Source organism: Pongo abelii, chromosome 14 (assembly GCF_028885655.2).
Source record: "Pongo abelii isolate AG06213 chromosome 14, NHGRI_mPonAbe1-v2.0_pri, whole genome shotgun sequence".
In the NCBI taxonomy this organism is placed as follows: Eukaryota; Metazoa; Chordata; class Mammalia; order Primates; family Hominidae; genus Pongo; species Pongo abelii.
The window spans coordinates 30,462,434-30,487,220 of record NC_071999.2 but is presented as its reverse complement, the minus strand read 5'-3'; the positions used below and the strand labels follow the sequence as shown (position 1 = coordinate 30,487,220).

Here is a 24,787-nt window from a genome sequence, read left to right as displayed (position 1 = left end):
TATTTTTCAATTTAAGCAAAATGCCATTTGACAACTGAAGCTACACAAAGATATTATGGAAAAACTCAGTCTTTTTTTTCTAGCCATGGCAGGGGGAGAGAAAAAAAAAAACAAAACTACTGACACTTTCATGAATTTAAATATACAAAACTAAAGGCTTCTGAGAAGAAACAGATTAAGGGTTTTGTTGTTGCTATTTTTAGTTTGGATACGGAAGTGAGATTTTGTTTAGAGAATTATCAGTCGGAGCACTCGCGCTAGACAGACCAGGGAAGTTTAACCCAGTTAACTGTGGCTTAACTAATGTAGCAAATTAAATTGTGTCAATCCACATTTGGTGTGCTTGATTTCTAATGTTTTTGGATAAAATGAGATCAACTCTTGGAGAAGAGCCAGGTATAGAATGTCAATCCACACTTGTAAATTGAGGTCTGCTTCTTTAATCTCGCAATCTAACAAGACGGCCATAAAATGACTGAGAGGAGAACCTCTGGGATTTCATTTTTTACTATAGTTGAAATTAACAGTATACTACAAAAGGGTTTAATCTTTCTACTACCTGAGTATAATCAACATTCAAAGAAACCAAAATATTACATAGTCTATGGTACTTACAGCAGGACTTGACTTTAATACAACAAGATAATGCTTCACACTAGAAAATATTACTAAACCAAATCTCTCAGCTCTCTCAACCTGTTTTCTCCTTCAAAAAGGAGAACACTGGTTTTGATATCAAACCCAGATTTCTCTGGAGACATTTTTTAAAAAGTCAGGAACAATGTATCCTTCCACATCATATATCCTGAGATCACATCCACCAAGCTACCCATCACAGGATTCAACATGGTACCAACCCGCAGTGAGCATGTTACTGGTTCTCAATAGCTTTACAGAGAATCTGGTCAGTCAGTGTTTGCCTGTATGAAAAACACTGGCAGACAACAAGAATGCATGACAAAAGATGGTCTTTTAGGCTATCCCAGGTGGGATCAAAGAGGGCCCGTCCAGAGCCCCTCATCATCCAGAGAAGCAGGGAGCTGAGGCCTCGTCCGTGGAGCACACACCTGGGCACCTCTCCCTTGAGACCCTTCAGGACCTTCTCAGGAACCCTCGCCACACAGAAGAACATGCTGCCTCAGCCTCACCTCACGGCTTCTCCCCAAGTTGGGACATCCTGACCCATTCTATTCTCAGTCATTTTTGTTCTAAACAAATTCTGAAGGCTCAAGTTTTAAACCCCTCTCATCCAGTAAGACTTCCCTGGTCCTTTACAACTCGTATTGTTCCTTCTGAGAAATGAACATTGTGTGTTGTGGTTAAGTGCTCAGATTTTCAGCTTTCTCACATCTGTGTGACCTAGGCTAAGTTACTTCATCTCTCTGTGCCTCAGTTTTATCTTTAAAGGGGGATAATGCCTTTTAAATTCTCCAAGGGAATTAAATATAAAACATATGTAAAGGACTTAGTGCAGTATCTGGCACATAATAGATAACATTTGCTAGTAACTATTACGAAAGCCAGTCATGATTAACATCTACACTGCACAATTGGTACTTCCTAATCTGTTTCATTCTCTGATTTGTCTCATAATTAACTCATGCCCCAAGTGTGGAATGTAAGTTGCCCAAGCTTATAGTGGAGCACCTGGCAATGTTAGCTGCAGGTAATCAAGAAATACAGGACTGAATCTTCCGTGAAAAACAACAGTAAGATTAACATTACCAGTGTTGTCACCCTCACAGCCCAGCTTCACCTGAGAATGGCAACTCGCCTTCCTTTTAATGAACAAGAAAATGTACAGGCAATTACAGGAGGGGCAAGTAACTTATTGAGTCACTTCCTAAAATTAAACTTCAAAGATAATCTATATGTATCTCATAACATCATATTGTTTAACTTATACACAATAAAATGCATTAAAATTTAAAAAATAAACCTCTAAGACCATAAGAAATGGTTTAAAAAGTATCAAATGATGGGTAACAAAATGCAGGGAGGGTGGGGGAAAGACTTGAAATTTCAATTCAGAAATGGTTTAAGAGGAAAGCTAATGCCGACTTAATTACTTTAAAATGGAATACACACTAGGATTTTGTTCTCACTCATCCTACATCCATTAAAAAAAATTACAGATTCTGAAAACTCCACATCTATTGCATAACTATTTAATAGATATTTTATCCAGTGGTAATAAGGAAATGACCACTACGAAATTCACAAGGGCTACATCTGAAATTTCACTTTAGACCAGCTAATGCCAAATTTTTAAGCTAAAAGAGAAAATCGCCAACTCCTCAAAACACAGCTAGTTAGCATAAACTCAAGCACAGTGTTGCAGGATTCTGGCAACATGCCAATTTCAAACTACTAAAACCTATACACAAGATGATGGTCTATCTACATAAAATTCACTGGCTCACAGGAGACATATGTCCTGGAACCTGATTTGACTAAGTGTGTTTTTTTTCCTAAGGTATGAACAAAAAGTTAAACTTTAAAAATAAATTCTCAAACTATGAGATAGATATATATATATTTTAAAAAACCAAACTCTAAAAAAGCCAACACCCCCAAAAACCAAAGATAATTAATGTCACCAAATCTAAAGATGAACTCTTATGGTACATACCACTAAGATAATGCTGCCAAATAAAAGCTAAGAGTCAACAACCATAAGAGATCCCCATTTCAGAGACATTAAAATGTAAAAACAATGTGCACCTTAGAATGGATGAAATATAGTACCATTCTCCGTGGTCTTCTAAATCAAATTTCAGAAAGCATTTTTTGCAAAAGCTATGTGAATCCCTCTAAATAAGCCCCACACCAGAAGTCAAGAGCCCTGAGACCTAGTACCAGTTTGGTCATTAAGTAGGGTATAGCCCTGGGAAATGTAGAATTTCCTCCTCGAGCTATAAGAATGTTCATATGTAAATATTTTAAAAAGAGTTTTCAGAAAAAACTCCTAGTATAGTGCCTGGCACTTGCCAGACACTCCATTAACTTGCTCTGTTTCCCTTTTTTCATCTAGAAGGAGAACTGCTAGATACTTGATCTTCCCAAATATCTTCTGGATACCTTAAAATCCACACAGGATGCATGAAAATGTAAAGTATTATGGGAGACAGGTCCATAATGGTTCATACTACCAGGGGTATGAGGGCTATATGACTAGAAAACAGGCTTAGAAATCCACTCTGTATCTAGAGCATGACCTCATGCTGCTGACAGCTGCCGCCTGTGGTCTGACACTGATAAGTCTAGTAAAATGTCCGGACGTATATGCTTTCCTGAGCCTTCTGCATCATTTGTAGGCTTGACAGATACCTTAATCATAAAACGACATTTAAATTCTCGGCGTCACCCAGAGCTACAAGCTTGAGTTCCAAAGGTGAAGTGAAGAAACAATTCAGACATAGCTCTCTCAAAGAAATCAATTCTCTAGCTGTTAGGAGCTTACTTAGTAACACCCAAGATATGTTTGAATCTGACTGATACACTAGATAAAATGTGAATAGAGAAAGCCTCCAGGATAAACATAAGACTTTGACAAAAAGTCCTCAGCTTATAAAGCATCATCTTCTAGCGGTCTTGGAGAATACTTGCTAAGAAAGATCAGTTAAGAGATAGCAAATGATGTGAGCGGTTCTGGCACGAGCACTACACGTTACTACACCCACTTAGAAAAAAAGTACAAAATAATACAATCGTTATTTTTAAAAAATTGTTTGGTCTGGTATCAATTATCTCATAAGGCTCTGAGCAGCCTCATCACATACAAGTAAAACTTTCAGTTTTGAGTAATAATCCATTTGTGTTTTCTGGGTTGATTTTCAGCTCTTTGCTTTCTCTTGTGTTTATCCCAAACTTAGCTAGATAGGCTCAGGTACAACAAAATGAACACGCAAAAAAAAGGGCTGCGTGTGCTCCCAGGGGCCGGGTGGTGTGGATGAGAGGCAGTGAGAGGGAGCTGTGGTGCTTTTCCAGCCAGGGCACATCCAAGAACACACTGAAGGTAGTTCAGTCTAGGGCCAGCGACACACATAGGTTATTAGGCCAGCGGGAATGCTCAAGATCTGGAAAACTAAGAAAGGTTACCACTTTACAGCTCAATTTTAACTTGAGGGGTTATCCACTTTTTTCACATTGCTCTAATAGGGTGGAAAGCATATCACCTAAATTTTAGGTAAGTATTTCAGGGTAACAGTTAACTTAGCATGCAAACAACAGGGGCCACAGATCCAGAGCAGGTGTTTTAGGCCAAACTTATATGAAAAATAACACATAAAGGGTCAATGTATATACTTATACAGAAATATGGTATATAAAAAGCAAATGTGTTATTCTTCATTTGTAAAAATGCTATTGACACATAATCAAAGGGCTGTAAGCTTGGGTTTGTATTTTCTAGTAGCAGTGATGATTCTGCACTAAAATACTATCATATTCTTCTCCAAAACCATGCATCTGAGTGACAACCAGCACAAATCCAGGGACAAAGTATATGGCTGATTCTTCAGGGACTGTTTAGGAATCCTATGTCACTCTCTTGTGAGCTTAACTTCAGTTGTTTGGGAGCCCAACTTCCATTTAATTAGCTATATCCCTGACAATAAATGATTACATGGCTTTTGTCTATTTTTTTAAATCAAATTTATCCAAGAAGGCAGGTATTATTTACAACTGAGGTTACATGAGAGACAAAGCTGATTCAAAGATAAGGTTTTCAGGAAAGGGACACCATTGGATTATGTTGAGAATATTCCAAGAAGACTACTCTGAAGAGGACCACAGTCACTTAAATACAGAGGCTCTAGTAGGTTTCTTCCTAAAACACAGAGCACAGACATAGAAACAGATATAGAAATAGAGTCTACTTCTAGCAAGCTATTCTAAGTTATGCAGTCCTTATGTGTTCATTTTACCACATATGCACCAGGTCTTGTTATACCATAATGCTGATCAAAGTACCAGATAATGTTTAAATATTTCAAACAATCAAGATTAGATTTTTTTAAATGAGTAGCTTATACTCCTTTTCAAACTTAAAACGTGCTCCTTTAACAACGGCAGAGTTATCCTGACTTAAATTCCTTTTCTTCAATTTTCATCTCTGTGACACTCTGTAAGCAAGGAAGTTGTCAACCAAGCTGGGAAGGGAAAGACTCAAGGCTCTTAGGAAAACCCATTAATGGGCAAAACCATTAAGATGGTTATAATTACATAAAATAATAACGCATATTTAAACCTAATGAAAACATGCTCTCTTAGTCTCAGACTAAAATTTTGTGAAGAAAGCAACAAGAAAATCAAAGCTGTCAAATCTTGAATTCTATGCCCTATGTAAGTGTGTCTAATTCTTTTCCAGGAACCATGATAGTTTTAATGTTTGTAACAGGCATGAGGGCATCTTCATCTGATTTGGGTCAATTTTCCTTAGGCTTGTGAATGAAGAGTCCTATAAAACATCATCTGTCAATGAATTTGAGAAACATTTAGACACATTTACAAGATACTTGAAAAACAAATACAAAAGCCAGCATCAGGAAATTATTTGTAAAAATAATTACCTATATTAATCGCAGTTTCTTGTTTGTCTCCTGTCAACACCCATATTTTAATTTCTGCCTTCAACAGAGTTGCGATGGTTTCTGGAACTCCTGCTTGAAGACGATCTTCTATGGCTGTGGCTCCAAGTAGCAGCAAATTCTAGATTGAAAAAATATCCTCTGTTAAAGACTGGCACATACTTAAGAACAGCACTAACAAATTCTGACAAAGAAAGGCAATCAAACTGTTATGAGACAGTTGTTCTATTTCCTCTATTTTATACTTGCTTCTGCAGATGGCATCTGGATGGATGGCATTTCCAAATGCCTTGCAATGGTAGACTCACTCTACACACACAGGCAGCCCAGTACTCATCACTGATTTCTTGATACAGGGGCTTGTTAGAATAGAAGCAATCTGACAGCAGAGCAGATGGGCAGGTTATCCCGAGGACACTAACAGTACCTGAGGCCTCCCTCTCAGTCCACTAATGAGTAGCACATTATGTCACATTTAACAAAGGAGGAGAACTAATTCTAGATGATACGCTTACCTGGCAAAATAAGAGTAAGAGACCTGTGGTGCTAAGGATTTAACAGTGAGAGAAAAAAAATCCAAGTATCTTAAGATTGAGGGTAGCTATAAAATCTTGCCCCTTTTGGTCCTCTTAAAGGCCCAGGGCAGCTCAGCTCACACTGAGGATGGGTGTGGATGTGTGGTTCCCTCCAGCTGCCCGTGCTGTGCCTGCTGGTCGGGCAAATTCCAGAGACTGTACAAACGGCCTGCTCCACATACTCACACCCCAAGTCTCTCCAGGACATAGCACCTCTACTTGGTCACAGACTGTGGGAAGATCCAACTCTTGAGCATCCACCACAGGCACATCACCTATTTAATCATCTTTTTCTAATTCTAAAAATAATTTTGGCTATTTCCAGAAAAACAGGGCAAATAAACACCTGAATTCAGTTTTATTCAGTTCATTTTAATTCAGTACATTAAAATGACTGAATATAAATAACTGACTATAAAACTTAAACAAAAGCTGAGTATAAAAAAGCAGAGGAGAATTTTTTTAAACCAACAAAGGAATGAAAAAAGTAAATAAGTGATGGTTTCAAAGTTATGGAAACTGGGCCAGACATGGTGGCTCACACCTGTAATCCCAGTACTTTGGGATTTGGGAGGCCAAGGCATGAGGACTGCTTGAGCCCAGGAGTTTGAGACCAGCCTGGGCAACATAGCAAGACCGCATCTCTACAAAAAATATGAAACTTAGCCAGTCACGGTAGCATGGGACTGTAGTCCCAGCTACTCGGAAGGCTGAAGTAGGAGGTTAGCTTGAACCCAGGAGTTTGAGGCTGCAGTGAGCTATGGCTGCACCATTACATTACATTCTAGCCTGGGTCCTGGGTAACAGAGGGAAACCCTGTCTCTATATTAAAAAAAAAAAAGTTATAGAAACTAGAAATTGGATGGCCCTATGGCTGCCAACATGAGACAGAAAAAGCTGAAACCCAGCTCCCACACTTGAAGGAAACCAATAAATTGAAAGTGAGCTAAAGCCTTAGGATAAACTGAAAAGAACAACAACAACAACAAAATCAAAGTAGGCAATGTGGAGTAGCAACAGCAAAGCTTAAATATCATTAGAATAAGTTAGTGCGAGAAAGCTTAGCATGTACAACATCTAACCAGCCTCCACAGCATTCTGATTGCTCCTGTAACTCAACAGCGTGAGTTAATCTCATTAAGCCTAATCTTAAGCAAACCCAGAAAATCGCTGATGCTGTTTTTGACCTGATATTTCTTAAGCTATCATTATGTTTAGCTGAGGTGGCTAGAGCTTTCAGAAAGACCATGAAAATTAAGTGCTTCTTAAAGCAAAGAAAATGATTCAGAGCTAATGGTTCATTAAGACACAAGAAAAGAGAACATCCCTACATAGTAAAATGATTCCTGTTCAAAGGAATTGTGAAATAGGTGGTTAAGTCCTTCATGGAGCTGTAAAGACTGTATTGTGTGTGGTTACCTTCTCAATGATCTCGTAACACTCTTCCAACCGTTGAGCTCTGTCCTTCAATATGGTGCTGGCTTCCTGATAGACTTTCAGCCACTCCTCATACTCATTCTCAGAGAGATCAGCATAAGCCACACAGAGAGTCCGCAAGCCTGCAAGACAGCCACTGGTGAATGGAGGCAGGCAGAACACGTGACCTCCTAGGGGACAGCCTGTGCTCCCTTTTCCATCAGCATGCCCCAAAAAATTGAAGAGACTCTGTGCTTTAGGTCACTGTAATTCAACACTCCCACACCTACCAAGGGACATTTAAAAACAGCTCTCCTGTATTCTAACATAAACTGCCTCTTCTGTAAGGCTGAGAGTGCATGAGAAGTCAGAAGAGTGAATTCTCCATGGCAGAGAGGTTCAGGAGCTGTGAATGATCCATGCACAGTAGGCAGGTTTCAGCAAGCAGAGGAGGTGGGAAGTGTGTTTCAAGACAGCAAGGAAAGGCCCCATGTGCTATCCCATGAAAGATCCAGGCTTTCAGGCAGTCACACCCATGCGTGTGTGTGAGCGTGTGCTCATATGTGCATACATGCAGAGCCAGAGGCCAGAAAGCAGCAGTCAGCACTTGAGTGTGGCTCCAGCTATCATGACATTCGCTAGCAGGAACACCTGACATCAGTGTTGTTTACAGCCTTCCAGAGAACTCCTTTCCTGCTCACTATGTGTTCCATGAATTATTATTTCCTTAAGTTATGGATAAGCCAGTGACATAAGGACACCAAGAGAGGGACAGGAAAATAACCATATGAGTTTTCTGAGAAAGGGACTAGTAACTAAAGGTGATTCTACACGTTGTGCGTTGGCCTGCCTCTCCCTCTGCATCACTGCTGATGAGTGACAGAGGCATCTACAGGTAACTGAGTTTGGATTTGGCTATGCATCTTGTCACTGCCATGGGCACAGGAGGGGATGGGGCAGGCAATGGAAGAATGTGCTCCTGGAAATCAAGACAACATGCTTGAAAGTACAGCTCCAATGGCCAAAAACAGCATTTCCAAATTCCACTTACCTTCCGTGGCAAAGTATTCCAGATGGCATAATGTTTCCTCCATATATTTTGAGTCTTTTGAAAGTCTCTCAAAAATCACATTATCCTATAAAATAGGGAAACATTGTGACTGGCAAAGCCTTCAGTAAACCTTCCAGCCAGCATGCTAAGCACGGCTTTGTTTCTGTTTATCTAACATGCATGAGAATACCCGAGTGGGTAAGTAGGAATTTAGCATTTGGCTGGGCTCAGGCATGAGCTTTGGAAAACAAATTGGGTATGAATGTGTCCAACAAAACCAAAATCTGTATCTTAAAAGCCAAACAAAAATATGCTGGGGAGAACCAGAAATACAGGAGAATCATCGGAACACATGGGGGCCTATATTCACCAAAATTTGCAAAACTCATATCCCAAAGTTTATCAGGCGTTTGCGCAGAAGGGGAAAGGGTAAAATGCACATCCCAAATTACTCAAGTACAACCCTGCCTCCCAACACGGGAGGAGCTCCTAAGCACAGAGCACACAACCCACTGGGCACTGAACTCAGTTCTGCCGAGAAACACACAGATGCACAGCTCATCTGCCTACAACTATTTCCATGACTGACAAGAAGGGTTGGGGGACCAGATCCCACAGATAATCCATCAAATATGTTACAAATTGCATAGTTTTAGGCTGCTACAAAAATTTTTTTAAACTGAGTTTGGTTTTGGAGAGAATTAAATCCTATAAAAATACAATACACCTTTGCAGCATTTTCGTATGTACCTCTTCTATACTGACAGCCCTCCTCTCTCTACCACCTCACACTGACACCCATTGTACTCGATGTGGTACTTAGAACACAATAGCAAATGAATAAACAAAAAGTTTTAAAAATATATCATATGAGAACAAAACCTAGATGAGCTTAATTCAAGTCATTTTACCATAAACACAGAATTCTTTAGCGAGTCCAAATATAATGGCTTTAGAATTCCCATGCATTCCTTCATTTGTAAAAAGCTCTAGTCATCATGTACTCAAATAAAACCACCCTTCTTGCCACAACTGGTAAAGATTAGTAATATTGTCAACCACTAATTAATCCTAGGAGAGCTCTGTATTCTTGACGTAGTCAAATAAAATAAGTTTAATAATTCTTTCCCTCAATACGTAAGACTACGATTTAACAGGATCTAGTTTTATAAGTAAGACTCATAAGCAATAACATCTTTCCTTTGAGATAAACCATTTAGATTTGGTTACTAGAAGGTATACAGGACAAAAAGCCTGACCTAGGAAACTGACTAAAAGGGGCAGTAATAATGCAGCTACACATGGACATTGCCTTTGTACCTACAACACGTCTCTCTATAATGTATGAAAAAAAAACATAACAATTGAGAAGAAGAGGTGCTAGAGAACCAATATATATCAGAGTACTTAAGATTATCATAGGTCAACACAAATTACTTTATCTTCCCAAAGTCAAAACACAATGCTGGTAAAACTGGAATAAGAATTCACATTCAAGGATTTTGCATGACACATGGAGTCACTGTTTCTGAAACCAACGATTTCAGTAAGCTTTTCACTGACCATCTTTGCCACACTGCCCTGAACCACCATTATCTTCAGTGGGCTTTTACTACTAAGTCAACTTCACAGCCTACCTGAAAGAGTCTTTCAACTCTGGACAAACAATCAGGGAATGATGAGGAAAGCAGTTAGGAAAAGCAGCAGATTAACAAAGCTGCCAAGAACTCTGCTATGCACAACGTTTCTCCGGTACTTACAGCCCCTTTACAGTAGAGCCGAAGTCGTCCTGAAGGAGTTCGAACAATTACAGACATTCTTTTTCTGTCACTGGGAGAGTGAAAAAAAAAAAAAAGTCATCATTGGTCTGTTTATAGGACGCACATCCCACAGCTGAACACCAATCAAAATAAAAGGGGGTCTGGGGTTCCTAAAAATGACTAAGGTCTATCTTTCGCTGCCTTTTTCTTCAAAGTAGGACCTAACTGTGTATCTCCTACTTTTTTTATTTACATCTAATGAACATAAGCCTGTTTCTTTCCCTGCCATGAAAATGGACTAGGACCGCTACTTGCAGTAGGAAAAACAGAAAAGGAGAATTCCAGCACCGACAGTCCACATCTGATTGACTTCTGACTCTACTCCCTAAAAATATTCTTTATTTTCCACCTCTAAGCTATCAAGTAACTTGCCCAGCAGGTAGGAAAGTGGGAGACTCAGTATAGATCCACTTAACTCGGAAGCTCCTCCCTGTGTCATCTTTTAACTGGAGTAGAAAGAAATCACAAATCCACAGAACATTCCCAATTCAGCACCAAGGAACTCTCTCTCCCCTCACCGCAGCATCTACACTTCCTCACACGTCTTTCCTCATGGCCCATCCTCACCCACCAAGCTCTCAGTGAGTCTCCACCGCCTATGAATTCTTCTTACTGCTCTCCGTCCACCTGTGCAGCCTCACCTCATCTCCCACCAACCCTCCCATGCACCACCACCAGGCTTCGAGCACACACGGGACTCACCATTCTCTTCTACACATTCTGATCCTCCTTTGCCAACATTTCATCCTCCTGAAGCACATTCCAACTACAGACGGCCCTAGACCACCCATCTCTGTGGCCTTTCAGTGTGGTGGTTCCCAATGGACTATAAGTCTCTAAGAGTGGGGGAGAGTCTCTCTTCAGCTCTGGGTAAATTCCCACATCCTAACCTACAGTGCTCTAGCTGACCTGGATTTGCATTCTCTCTCAACTATCTTAGAGGTAGGCACTCCTAGCAGTTCTTGAAACCCGTGTTTCAGTTTCTCAATGTGTAAAGCAACTACTTCGAGGGAGTATTATCAAGATTAAGTGGCACTGGGAACGAGATGAGTCCATGAAAAAGAAATAGACTCACCACTATAACCACAAATTATCTTTCTGTTCCTTCTTATTCTCCCATATATACATTTTAATACATCCTTGTGTCTCTATCCATATTCACCTGCTTTTATCTAACTCCCTTTTTTCCTCCTCCTTGCCTGTCCAATAACTGCTGGTCCCAGTTAATGTAATCACAGGGCACTGCACAGTTTCCAATAAAAGATGAGGCACACAGTTTGAAGAGATGCCTAGCACATCGCTCACCTCCACAAGCATGGACACTGTCACCACTTCCTACATGAGCCACCCCCGTCATCAGCCATCCCTCCTCCCCTCCCCATGGTTCCAAGTCGAAGCCTGCAATCCTAAAACTAAAGACTAGGGCTGGAGAGTATTTCCTACACAAAGATAAAAAACTAATCCTCATTAAAAATAGTTTATAAAGCAGACAGAGCAAACAATGTGTGAATTGTTTAACAAAGGTTATTCAAAAATCCACCTAATTTTAATAATAGGAAAAGATGCCTTTGAGATAGCAACAGAACTTTGCTTTAGTACTGACAATTCCATGTTAAAAAGAGGCAAAGAAACAAAAAAGATATGTTTCCTTATAACAAACTATGAATGTTCTACTTGAACAAAAAAGTCCAACAAATATTCCTGGGTCTAACTTTTTAAAATTGTACTGGGGAAGAATGCTTCTGAATAAGTCCAGGAAAACTTCCCTACATGGACCCAGCCTCTAATGGGATGAACTGATCTCATCTGTCATCATTTGTCAGTTTCTCAGATCTCCAGAGGAGTGCTCAGATGGAGCAAGAGGAATGACCTCATGGGACTTGGGAAACGCCAATGAAAATAATGCCCCCATCACATGCTCCAAACTATTCAGACATGTCTGCAGCTGCTGATGCAAGAACATCAGGCTCTGGAAATCTAAAGAAAAAGGAGGACATGGAAGTAGAGCATTTCTCTTGAATAAAACAAAGAAAAATAACCTACTTCACTTTCTTTAATGAAAGTCACAAATTCCAAGGAGAAAAGAGTTTATAGAGATACATTTATTATATTTAATACTTAAGTAATATATTGAATCATACCATACAATCATGTAAACACTCTGATGAAGTTGGTAAATAAATATAATTATTTTATTTCAAATGTATGAAAGAGAAACATACCTAGAAAATTCCAGGACATTAAGGATTCCAAATGTTTGTTCCTGTCCCATCTAAAGGAAGAAAAATAGGCTCTTACCCGAGGTGCAAAGTATTAAAATCTCAAAGCAATTGTCTCCCAAGCATAAACAGACGTATGCTCTCTCTCTCGCTTCCCACCTTCTAGCCCTTTGCAACATGTACTGTTTTCTCACAAGTCTGGTGGGGTCAGAGCTCCCTCTTCTGGTGGAAGCTTCTCATGTTTCTTCAGTGCTAACAGTTGGCTGGTGTAGGCACTTCCAAGAGATGGAGCTAAAGGACACCAGCTGCACAGGTCCATCAGAAACCTTTGGCCCACTTATGCTTCTGAATTCAGGATTTTACAAATTATATACACATATTCTAGACCATCTACCATAATGTCCCCAGCAGGGTCTGGGGTAACATGCTGATACACAACCCATCCGCTTTCTACAGTAAAATGTATGCATATCAGGAAATGAGATTCATAAAGATCGTAAACAGCTTCATGTCAGTTCTGATTAGGTTTTGCTGCCAAATAACTATTCACCAAATTTAGGAAAAATCTTTTGGAATTCAAAGGCATTTGGGTTTCGAATTTGCAGATAAGAGATGGTGAATCTGTACCTGGTCTCAGAGCAATCGATCAAACGCTCTTTTTCTTTGGGTTCTTTCAAGTTAGAATGTCAATAGTCACAATTTTTTCCAACTAAAAATTCCAGATGGTGCGCATGCTATTTTCAGATTTTTAATCTAATCTTTCCATTTCCCCAACACTTCACAGTGGAAAGAACGTGGCCTTTGGCACCCAATACATGTGAGTTTGAATCCAGTTTCTGCCTCTAAGTGTGTGACTTTCTTATGCATGGCAAAAGCACTCGTCTCTTAGGGCTCAGAGAAGTAATCAATGAAGTAACACATTCAAATTACCAAGTATATGACCGAATCATTATCTTCATTCACACCCACAACTCTCCACCCCTCTTTGCATCCTACAAAACAACTAATGATCCACTTCATCCAGCCTTCATCAATCTTTATTCACCTCTCTGGATCCATGAGTTCCGAGTTCCCTTTCTCCACAGCCTGTCCTAACTTTCCATCATATCCCCATTCAGAAGACACCCAGTCCTACTACCACCGCCCAGCACCAGGGCTGCCACTCCCAGGAGCCACCCCCTCTCTCATAGTTATATCAGCCACGTCCACATGCAGCCCATGGATGTGGCTGTTCTGACTATTGGCGAGGACACTTCACGTAAATATGTAGGAATTTGAGAATTTGTTCCTGACTTGGTAGTACTGCAGTAAGTTTTTTCTTTTACTTATATGCAAAACCTATAATTTGAGAACTGGTGGTTTGATGAATGGTTGAATAGGATTCTTTTTATTATTGTTATTTACCAGTCCTAACTAATCAGGCAGTCTTTTGTGACCCCAGAAATATGACCTTAAAACTTTAATGAGGTAACAAAGAGGTGTCAATGCAGCATATAACACCAGGAGGACAACACCAATAGGCTCTCTAGGTTCCACATTTATCTGGCATTGTGAGTGAAGTGGAAGCGCCTGTTCTCTTCTGTCTCTCTCACTTACAATCCAAGCCCCCCAACCCCCAACCTCCATTTTTGCAATGCAGAGACATGCGGCAGCACCCACACGACTGAAAATCCTATAGTTCAGATTAAAATTCTCCTTCAACTGAAGTGGGGAAAAAGACCTCATTTTTAAAAAAGCTTCTGTACGGGAAATTCTATATTCAATCAGTACTTCATTCCACTTTTAATGATGGTACATTTCCCTAAGCTAAATTCCCTCTGTTGACTAAAATAAGCATAGTAAAAGTAAACATGACCACATGATCTCATCTCTGTACTCCATAAGAAACTGAAGATGCCAATAAATGGGTACTTTGTATAAGATAAGATATTTTATAGGTTTTGCATATAACTAAAAGAAAAAACTTACTGCAGCACTCCCAAGTCAGGAACAATATGAAGTTATTATATCATTTGGAAGTGAATTTCAAATGCATTAAAGGTCTATGGATTTAAGGATGCATCCATAAAGCCAAAAACTATAATCCCTGAGTCTTCCCCAAATGGAGGAGTAGGGAAAGGCAAGGGATGGCAGGGACTAGCCCCAGACCTTTATCATCAATCCAGACAACAATAAAACAGCCCTTCTAACTGGTCATCATGAAAAACACCACTGCCTCACCAGTCGTAAACATCATTTTCCCCTGTTGCCCATTCCAAGGGTCTGTATTTGATCTCCTATTTGATATAATTATTTTCCTATCACTAAATTTTTCCCTTCGGCCTGTAGGTAGGGAAACTCGGAAAAAATCAGAAAACATGTAAACCCCTTGACTCCAGTTGCAGGGGGGGATCCCTCATATAGATAAAAGAGATCAAAGCCGGGCACAGTGGCTCATGCCTCTAATCCCAGCACTTTGGGAGGCCAAGGCGGGTGGATCACTTGAGGTCAGGAATTTGAGACCAGCCTGACCAACATGGCAAAACCTCGTCTCTACTAAAAATACAAAAATTAGTCAGGTGTGGTGGCATGTGCCTGTAGCAGTCCCAGCTACTTGGGAGGCTGAGGCAGGAGAATTGCTTGAACCAGGAAGGCAAGGTTGCAGTGAGCCAAGATTGCACCACTGCACTCTAGCCTGGGCAACAGAGTGAGACCCTGTCTCAAAAAAAAAAAAAAAAAAAAAAAAAAAAGAGAGAGAGAGATCTTAACTCTGACTCCTCTCCCAGCTGAAGAGACTGAAGCCCAGTGAACTGTGAGGCTTCATTAAGTAAGAAGTCTTAGGCTCTAAGGCTGTAAAGAGATGTAGAACCTGCCCTCAAAGAAAAGTGGGCTGCTAAGTTATTTTCCCAATTATTATAGAACAAAGAGTAGATTTGTGAAGTTCTTTGCTACAAATAATTTCACATCAGTGTATGAAAGACATGTGGAAAAGCATCTTTAAGGGCAAAACAATACTGCAATGCAAAATAACTCGAACAAGCTAATATAATCATATTAACTCCAGTTTTTCACAGGTCTAATTTTTCACTGAAAGAGAAATTTAGCTATCATATTTACAATAGACATGCCATTTCACACGCACAATCTTCACAAAAGCAGGTGATCTGAAATGTGCACACGCATGTTACTCACCGCTTCTATGATGACTGAGAATGGTGTTCTGGCTGTGAAGACAAAGCCCAGCTTTTTAGCTCCCTTCACCAAAGCAGCTTCATCTGTCAAGTGGGAGTTGGTGAAACATTGACATATCACTGGTAATGACAGAATTCTGTTCAGCGTCACTTTTCAAGTTAACAAAATCCGCTCTACTGAAGGAGGCCTGGTGTTATCTGCACAGTAGTAAAGACTCGGGATAGAGAAGCACTTGCTTTTCCTACCACTAGGGTTCTGAAATGAGCACTCCTGTTAGATGGGAGGCTTGGATCTATGCTAATTCACCAGGACAAGAATGATTTCTATTCCTGCTATTCTCGCTTGGGATCAAGTTCTCTCCAATAAACCTAAGTAATAGTCCCATGACTCCCACCAAACATCTCCTCTGAGCAAGGCAGTATTTTAGTTGTGCTGTGGATTCCCAAGCCCCAGGAAGTGGGTAAAGAGTACCCCCATGCACAGCTTCCCCAGCAGGTGGAAAATCTATGAGGTGGGGAGGATGAGGAAGAAGCCAGCTCTGTTCTTTCTTCAGAACTCTTGTCAAGCCCAATCACCTCTGCTGGAAGATGCAACATAACTGGGGTCCTCCCTTTGCTGTTAAAAAAGGGTTATGAGAGTCAGGAGAGCCCATCCTGGGCTCTCTACGGCTTTGCACCTGTAGCCACAGCCTGGCCACAGGGTGAGGCCAACAGCAGACAGCCGAGTCTATGGGGCAGACTACACGGCAGCATCTCCAAGAATAACTGCAACACCCAGGTCTCCTGAGAAGGGGCCAGCAGGGCGCATCCGGCCAGAGCCCTCACCTGGGGAGGAGGCCTGGTAGATGATGTTATCTCCATCCTTCTCAGGAACAACCGTGTGGCACACGGCCAGAAGGGTGAGGAACTCCTGAATGCAAGGGGCTGTGGGCTGCAAACGTGAGGCGGGATTAGTGTCAGTTACAACACCTTCAGCAGGCACCAGGGCTCACACAAGCAGATCCCCGCCTAACATCCAGTCATCCTACTGCTCCCTGTAGGACAGGGTAGAGGTCCTTAATATGGACTTTAGATCCCCCTCCTACCGCTCTGATCTGGAATCCCTAAGCTGGTTCTCCCGACGCGCACTAATCCCTGGGGTTTCTCTTGGAATGCAGCTCTTGCGCTTTAGCTCAAGAGATGGGGAGAGAAAAGAGGAAAGGGCCTTCCTGTACCTCCGCACACCCTGCCTCCCCAGGAGCCTAGGCCTTGCCCACGTGCTTCCATTTGCCCACGTGCTTCTGCCTCCCTACGTGCTTGCACTTCACCACGTGCTTCCACTTGCCCCTCTGCTTCCGCCTCCCCTGTGCTTCCGCTTTACCCAGGTGCTGCTGCCTCACTCTGGCAAGATCCTCCAGAAGCGTGTGTTCTGCCTCCCTCACTGCTGTACCTCAGGCCCCATAAACAGAAGATGCTCCCATCTCCAGGCTCCCATTCCCCAACCGGACATCTGTTCTACACAGTGTCTATTCTTTAAGTTTATAATCTCTCAACACCTGTAAAGCAGTGCATCTCTCGCTCATTAATACTGAACAGCAACGAAAACCAGAATTGCCCTGGATATGTATTTAATAAAATTCTCTTATTCTCTCTGGGAAAAAACCATAATTTTTTATTGGGATTAGAGCACGTTTATAACTAGTGGGAAAATAATGCCGTCTTCCCATCTAAGAAAACAGTGTGTCTTCCTATGTATTAAAAGCTTCTAAATATTCTAAATATAAGACCTGGCATATGTCTATTAATTGTTTTATTTGCTCAAAAATTATTTCAGTGACCACTATACATGAAGTACTGTGTAAGGCATTTTATCTATTGCCTTTTATATTATGAATGGAATCTTATTTCCATTACATTTTACAGTAGTTTCTTGTTGGGATGTAAGTAGAAACATTGATTTTTGTAAGTTAACATCCAATTGTCACTGAGCTCCTACTAGTTCTCTGAATTGCAGTTGACTATCCTAGGTTTTCAATGTAGACAATTATATCACCCACAAATGAGAAGTTTTCCCTTTTCCTCCCAATATATAAACTTTCAATGTTCACCTGTCTGCATGAGTTAGCACTTCCAGAATTACATTCAAGGCAGGGGTGATAACCAAGCTTCCTTGTCTTGGGGTTATTTTAATGTCAGTGTTCTAATGCATCCCTTTTAAATAGGCAACTGGCTATAAAATTGAGATAGATTTATATCTTCATATGAAGGAAGCAGCTATGTGTTTCCTCTTTTTATGGAGTTTTCTGTTTTTTTAGTCATAAATGAATGACGACTTTCACAAGAATATTTTTAGTTTCTTCTCTGTCTTGTGAATGTGACTTAAGCAGAATTTTATGGAAGCAAATCACAACTATTCACATGGCTACTTCTTATCATGAAAAGAAAAGGCACCTTAAATTATAGCTCAGTAAAGTCATGAGCTTAAGGAATTTACACATTCCTCAAGGCCTGCATTGCAAAAATGGTAAGAAATTTTCCCCAAAAGTACTTTATGTGAGCATTTAGCTTCAATTCAAGATTGCCTTCCCCTGTACCTGAGAACTTTCCAATCCTGAACATAACCTTGTCCCATAATGAAACAACATAAAAAGTGTCTTAGATTTTACAAATAAGTAAACCTAGTAGTGAGATATTTTCTAAGAGTTATAAAGAACTGCACACACAAATAGAGCCTTCTACCTCAAATGGTAAGCCAGACAAAATCCATGAAGATTTGAAGATTTTTTTTTAATCCTAAAATAAAATTAACCTATCATTGGTTTTCTTCCTATTGCATTCTATAATAAATTAGGGAGAAGAGACAAAATTAATCTGAAACCTATGGATGCTTATATTCATGTGTGTATATGTGTGTGTGTGTGTGTGTGCGTGCGTGTGTGTATCTTCTTAGATGTTAAAAATTTGTATTGTGGTAAACTATACATGTAATATTTATCATTTAACCATTTGTAAGTATAAAATTCAGCGGCATTTTAAATACGTTCAACCATGCTACACAGCCGTCACCACTTATACACAAAACTTCATCTTCCCCAGCAGAAACTCTATACCCATTAAACAATAACTCTCCATTCTCTCTTCTATCCCCCCGTAACCTCTATTTTGTTTTCTGTATCTGTGAATTTGCCTATTGTATGTACCTCATAGAAACAGGATGATACAATATTTTTCCTTCAGTTAACAGCTTGTAATATGTACAAAATGCCATATATCTAGAAATGAATATTTTCTATTTATTCGGTGAATTTAAAATAGCAGAAAATGATACACGTCTAAAATTGTTTTGCAAGCAAAATTGCAGCTACAAATTATCCAAATCATATACATATATAAGTGATTTCTTCTTGAAGACTCAAGCTCAGAAATCTCAGGCATAATGATTCAAAAGAAGTTATATCTTCTTCCTTGGTGAACCTTTGAAAATTTATCCCACCCACTGGTTAGCAATGTAAGCAGGGGGTTGCATAAATTGTCCTCTGAAATTTCTCATAGGTTGATTCTCTAAGAGCCAAATTCCATCTTGGCTATCAGCCCACACAAAGCTTAACACAGTCCTAAAGGACCCAGAAAATTTGAAATGATGACATAGGAAAAAAGAAAATTCTGTAGCAAATGGAAGTATTCCCTTGGGAGGAAAGTAACGGTTTTCTTGGACCAAATGCTTTAATTTTAGTCAATAGTCCCAAGACAATTTAGATGAGAATGTGGGGCATGTGCAGCCGCAAATCCTCAAATACTTCTTCCCTCTCCACAAACATATTTTGGCAAAATGAACAAGTAATCTAATAGGCCCTGTGTTTAAACTGCTTAAAAACCTCCAATGGGTACATTTAATTCAATCCCACATCTCCCCAAAGAAAAATATTGGAGCCTATTTTATGGTCTTCATTATTGTAGTGCAGCTAGATGTTAAATGTCAAAGAGTTTAGTTAACATAGTAGCTAAGATGAAGAGTACCTCAGAAGGCCTCAAGGATCCAAGAAAGCTTAAAAATGGTACACATAGGCTAGGAGGCTTTTACTAAAATTCAGAAAATAAATTCCCAAACCAATCGATCAATTCCTCATTATGCTTGTACTGAAACTATGAGTATCCAGATTATTAAAATGCCCTTGAAGTCTCTGTGTTTGGATGGTCATCACAATGTCCCCACGGCAGGGCTCCCTTTTCACAGGGGTTGCACCTGTCCCTACTCTCAATGGCTTTCCCACTAAACTACAAAGAAATTTGGCTCAGGAGGGCAGACAATGAGGAGGAAAGGAAGGAAGAAGAAAGATCACTAACTTATATAAACAGTGGGATTTCTTCCTAAAGTTCTTTCCACTCACCATGGCCACCAAGGAGGAGTCGGGAAAAAGCAGTGGGTAGGGGAAGGCAATGGGAGAGGTATTAGCTGCGCTCAGATTTCCATTCAAACATCAACAGAGGACAGGCTCAAGAAGAATGTAGGATGAACAGTCAAAACCCCAAAACCTCACAGGGACCCAAAACACCAGTCCTGGGCCAGCTTTGGAAAGAACACCTGTGAGAGTCAGAAATTAACTGAACCAAGCTTTGAAATCTTTCAAACACTAGGATCCCAGTAGCATGTAGGGGGTCCCCAGAGAAGCTCTTCTCCAAGTAAGGATTTGCCCTGGGCCGCTGGGTTTCTATGGCATCCCACCTTTATGTCAGTGCAAATACACTGCTCACATGTCAACAGTTATGGTAGCCATGACAGTCACCAAAGAGAATGGGATTCCTCTCTGTCTACACAAGCCAAAATCACCTCCTCAGGGAGTTGCACCTTACCTGTCCTGCAAAAGCATACAATGGCTTCTAAGAATTTCACATGTCTGCTTCCCCAGTGAACAGGAATCCCTTGAGTGTTTTTTATTCATCTCTTCCCCTAGTACCAAGAGCAAGGTATTTCACATAAATGAGGTCCTTAAACTGCTTGCAAAATGAGTGAATAAATAAATGAGTCTCTGACGTAAATGGGGATCCAATGGTTTGCTGCTATTCCTAGCCCATTACTGGAATTCTGTGATGTTCCATACACGGTGCTCATCTCATTTTCTTTGCTACTTTCTCCTTGTTGATCTAGGAAAGCAAACTCGTGAAACTGGACCAAAAGCAGTCTCTGGAGCGCCTATGTCACCCTGCCACTTTCTCCTTTTCCATTCACCATCCAAACTTGAACAGACATATTCAGTTGCCCACCTTTGTGGTTACCCTCAGCCTGAATACTATTTGAAAACACTTGTTTCCTCTCGAGTGCTCAAAGTACACTTGCTTCTCTGACATCTTTGGTTAAAACCACCTTCCTGCAGAGACGATTCTTCAGAGGTGCCACTTTTCTGCTTGGAGAACCTTTAGCCTAGTAGCTGGATCTACCTCTAAGATCAGAATCCAAGAAAGGCTTCTGTAGCTGTCTGTGACTGAAACAGAACATAGACTCCAGCAGCATCCTCTGTGGGCTTGGACCACTTCACCAGCCTCACCAATAACCCAGTCGGAATAGCAGCATCACAGCCCGTGATCCTAGCAACAAATGGGCACTAACTGCGATAGAGAAAAATAGGATTTCCTCATGAAAACTTAGAAAAAGTTTTAGATATATCCATCTCTTAAAATTTTGGAAATTTGGAAAGATAAAGTTTTAATTTTGCTCATGTTTGCCTAATCTTAAATCTAGAAATTTTTTCAGAAAAAAAAATTAATCATATTACATCTAATTTATACTGACTTAACTAGTTGTGAAATGCTTTGATCACTGAATAATTTTCTAAGTTGGCATTTTTCAGAGTAGCCTTTAAAATAACAGTGAATTACCATTCTAGACATTGGCTTAGGCAAGGATTTCATGACCAAAAACCCAAAAGCAAATGCAATAAAACAAAGATAAACAGCTGGGACCTAATTAAACTAAAGAGCTTTTGCACAGCAAAAGGAACAGTCAGCAGAGTAAACAGACAACCCACAGAGTGGGAGAAAATCTTCACAATCTATACATCTGACAAAGGACTAATATCCAGAAACTACAACAAACTCAAACAAATCAGTAAGAAAAAAACAAACAATCTCATCAAAAAGTGGGCTAAGAAAATGAATAGACAATTCTTAGAAGATATACAAATGGCCAACAAACATATGACAAAATGCTCAGCATCACTGATGATCAGGGAAATGCGAATCAAAACCACAATGCAATACCACCTTACTCCTGCAAGAATGGCCATCACCAAAAAATCAAAAACAGTAGATGTTGGCATGGATGCGGTGATCAGGAAACACTTATACACTGCTGGTGGGAGTGTAAACTAGAACAGCCACTATGGAAAACAGTGCAGAGATTCTTTGCAGAACTAAAAGTAGAACTACCATTTGATCCAGCAATCCCACTACTAGGTGTCTACCCAGAGGAAAAAATACTGGCACACACATGTTTATAGCAGTACAATTCACAACTGTGAATTGTGGAACCAACCCAAATGCCCATCAATCAATGAGTGTATAAAGAAACAGTAATATATACATATATAATATATACACATATACATACATATAGAGAGAGAGATGATGGAATACCACGTAGCCATAAAAAGAATGAATTAACAGCATTTGTAGTGACCTGGATGAGATTGGAGACTATTATTCTAAGTGAAGTAACTCAGGAATGGAAAACCAAACATCGTATGTTCTCACTGAAATGTGGGAGCTAAACTATGAGGAGGCAAAGGCATAAGAATGATACAATGGACTTTGGGGACTTTGGGGGAAGGGTGGGAGGGAGGCAAGGGATAAAATACTACAAATATGGTGCAGTGTATACTGCTCAGTTGGTGGGTGCACCAAAATCTCACAAAATCTCACAAATCACCACTAAAGAACTTACTCATGTAACCAAATACCACCTGTTCCTCAATACAATTTTTCCCTTATAGAAAAATTAAAAATAAATAAATAACAAATAAAATAACAGTGAACTGATGTGATTCTACAGTTAACACTGATTTGAAGTGGTGTGATGTCATAGTTAAAAATCTAACAGACTGAGGTTTAAGGCTCATTTCTACATTTATGTGCTGGGTAACAACTCGCCAATTTAATCTTTTATCTAACTTCCTTGTCACCTCCCAGATGTGATTCAAATGTTGACTAAAGTGTTGAAAGAAATATATGTTAGTTGCCTGGCACACAGTAGAATGCAATAAATGCTACCTGTTATTATATATATCTTACTTTTGTTTCCTAAAGTATCCTAGTCAAAGGCTATGCAATTACACTTGGCCTCTTAGATTCACAACTGTGACAAAATAGTACTGCAGAAATCTTACAAAGCAACAGCAACTGGAACTGTTACAGAATTATGTGGTAAAACTCGTCTTGATCTTGGTGTGCTACTTTACAAAATCACCAAGTATTTAAATACATTAATTTACGCACAGTGTTCACCACAAAGCATTTGTCTAAGATCACTTCTCAGAAGGACTCACATCATCAAGTCGAGACTTTTCCCGGGCTCTAAAACTGCAACTTGCAAAATACTACACGCATATGTAAAAGAAAGTTGCACCGTAAGCTGTTTGCTGTCTTCGAAGCAAAACAGAGCACTTACATGGCGATCCTCAATGTTCTTCAACAGCCTGGGATCATCAAAGTCACAGGAATCACTACAGGGAGGAGGCATCCGACTGTAAGAGAGAACAGAGAAAATTTATTCAATTCAAAAGTTTCTGTTAAGCTAACCCAAACCTGGAAAGAATCTGCCTTCAAGAAGAACCATACCTAAAGTCCTGCAGGGATTCACATTAAAGTTTTAAAGACTTGGAATTCTGTATTATTATTTCAAACCTCAAAACAATTAATCCTGAAGTTTACTATAAATAAAATACTTTATGAGTTATTGTAAAGAACAACAGTTACAAGGGACAATAGTTACAAGGAGAAGAAACAGAAGCCAGGGATCAAGACTATGACGGTCATTTCAGTTGGCCCGAGTCACTTCTACCAAAGAAAACTTCCAAGAGTGTCTGCTCACAGCAAATAAAACAAGAGCAAATATTGCACTGTATACATGCAATCATTTATGGCCAGAGCTCATATGTAGGAGAGGAAAGACAACAAATAATTACAAGAAAGGAAACAATATGATGGCTGTGAGCTATCACACTGAAGAAAATGTGAAGAATCAACTATATATTCATTTATCTCCACTCCCTCCTGAAATTTTTTTTTTTTTTTTAGATGAAATTTCACCCTTGTTGCCCAGGCTGAAGTGCAATGGTGTGATCTCGGCTCACTGCAACCTCCGCCTCGCACGTTCAAGCAATTCTCCTGCCTCAGCCTCCCAAGTAGCTGGGATTACAGATGGCCACCACCACACCTGGATAATTTTGTATTTTTAGTAGAGACAGGGTTTTGCCATGTTGGTCAGGCTGGTCTCAAACTCCTGACCTCAGGTGATCCACCTGCCTCGGCCTCCCAAAGTGCTGGGATTACAGGCGTGAGCCACCGCACCTGGCCTCCTCCTGAAACTTCAACATTGTCAAGACAAAGACAATGAAAGAAGACATGACAGCAGAGTGTATGTCAGTCTTAACTTGAAATACATATCAGCACAAAAAACAGTAACCAACAGCTTGCAAGGGGGAGCACCTAAAATGCAAGCTGATGCTCTCAATAGAGTGCTGGGAAGGTGGAACAAACGGCAGCACAAGGTACCTGTGAGGTACAGGGAAGGAGGAAGACAGCACAGCTTCCACATCCACTTGAGGAACACTCAGCCTTCAAGAATCCTCACATCCCATGCAGCCAGACAACTGAATCTTCCACAGCCAGAAAAAAAAAATGCTTCTCTTTTACAGAAATTAAACCAGAGTAGTCCTGAGCCCAGGCACACTGGGCACACAGGCACACATGTG

The 24,787-nt window shown here is 40.2% G+C and overlaps 1 protein-coding gene across 6 annotated transcripts in view; it reads right to left on the bottom strand.

The window, feature by feature from the left end:
* The window catches only part of ATP8A2 (ATPase phospholipid transporting 8A2), a 663,838-nt gene that overhangs the window by 445,824 nt on the left and 193,227 nt on the right, over window positions 1-24,787 (bottom strand). For all 6 annotated transcript variants that reach the window (XM_054528828.2, XM_054528822.2, XM_054528830.2 and 3 more), the window contains 8 exons: window positions 23,482-23,557; window positions 16,668-16,773; window positions 15,844-15,926; window positions 12,676-12,725; window positions 10,394-10,463; window positions 8,634-8,718; window positions 7,586-7,725; window positions 5,574-5,712 (listed from right to left, as the gene is read on the bottom strand). In XM_054528828.2, coding sequence (XP_054384803.1) covers window positions 5,574-5,712; window positions 7,586-7,725; window positions 8,634-8,718; window positions 10,394-10,463; window positions 12,676-12,725; window positions 15,844-15,926; window positions 16,668-16,773; window positions 23,482-23,557 — 749 coding nt within the window. The remainder of the gene's footprint in view (window positions 1-5,573; window positions 5,713-7,585; window positions 7,726-8,633; window positions 8,719-10,393; window positions 10,464-12,675; window positions 12,726-15,843; window positions 15,927-16,667; window positions 16,774-23,481; window positions 23,558-24,787) is intronic.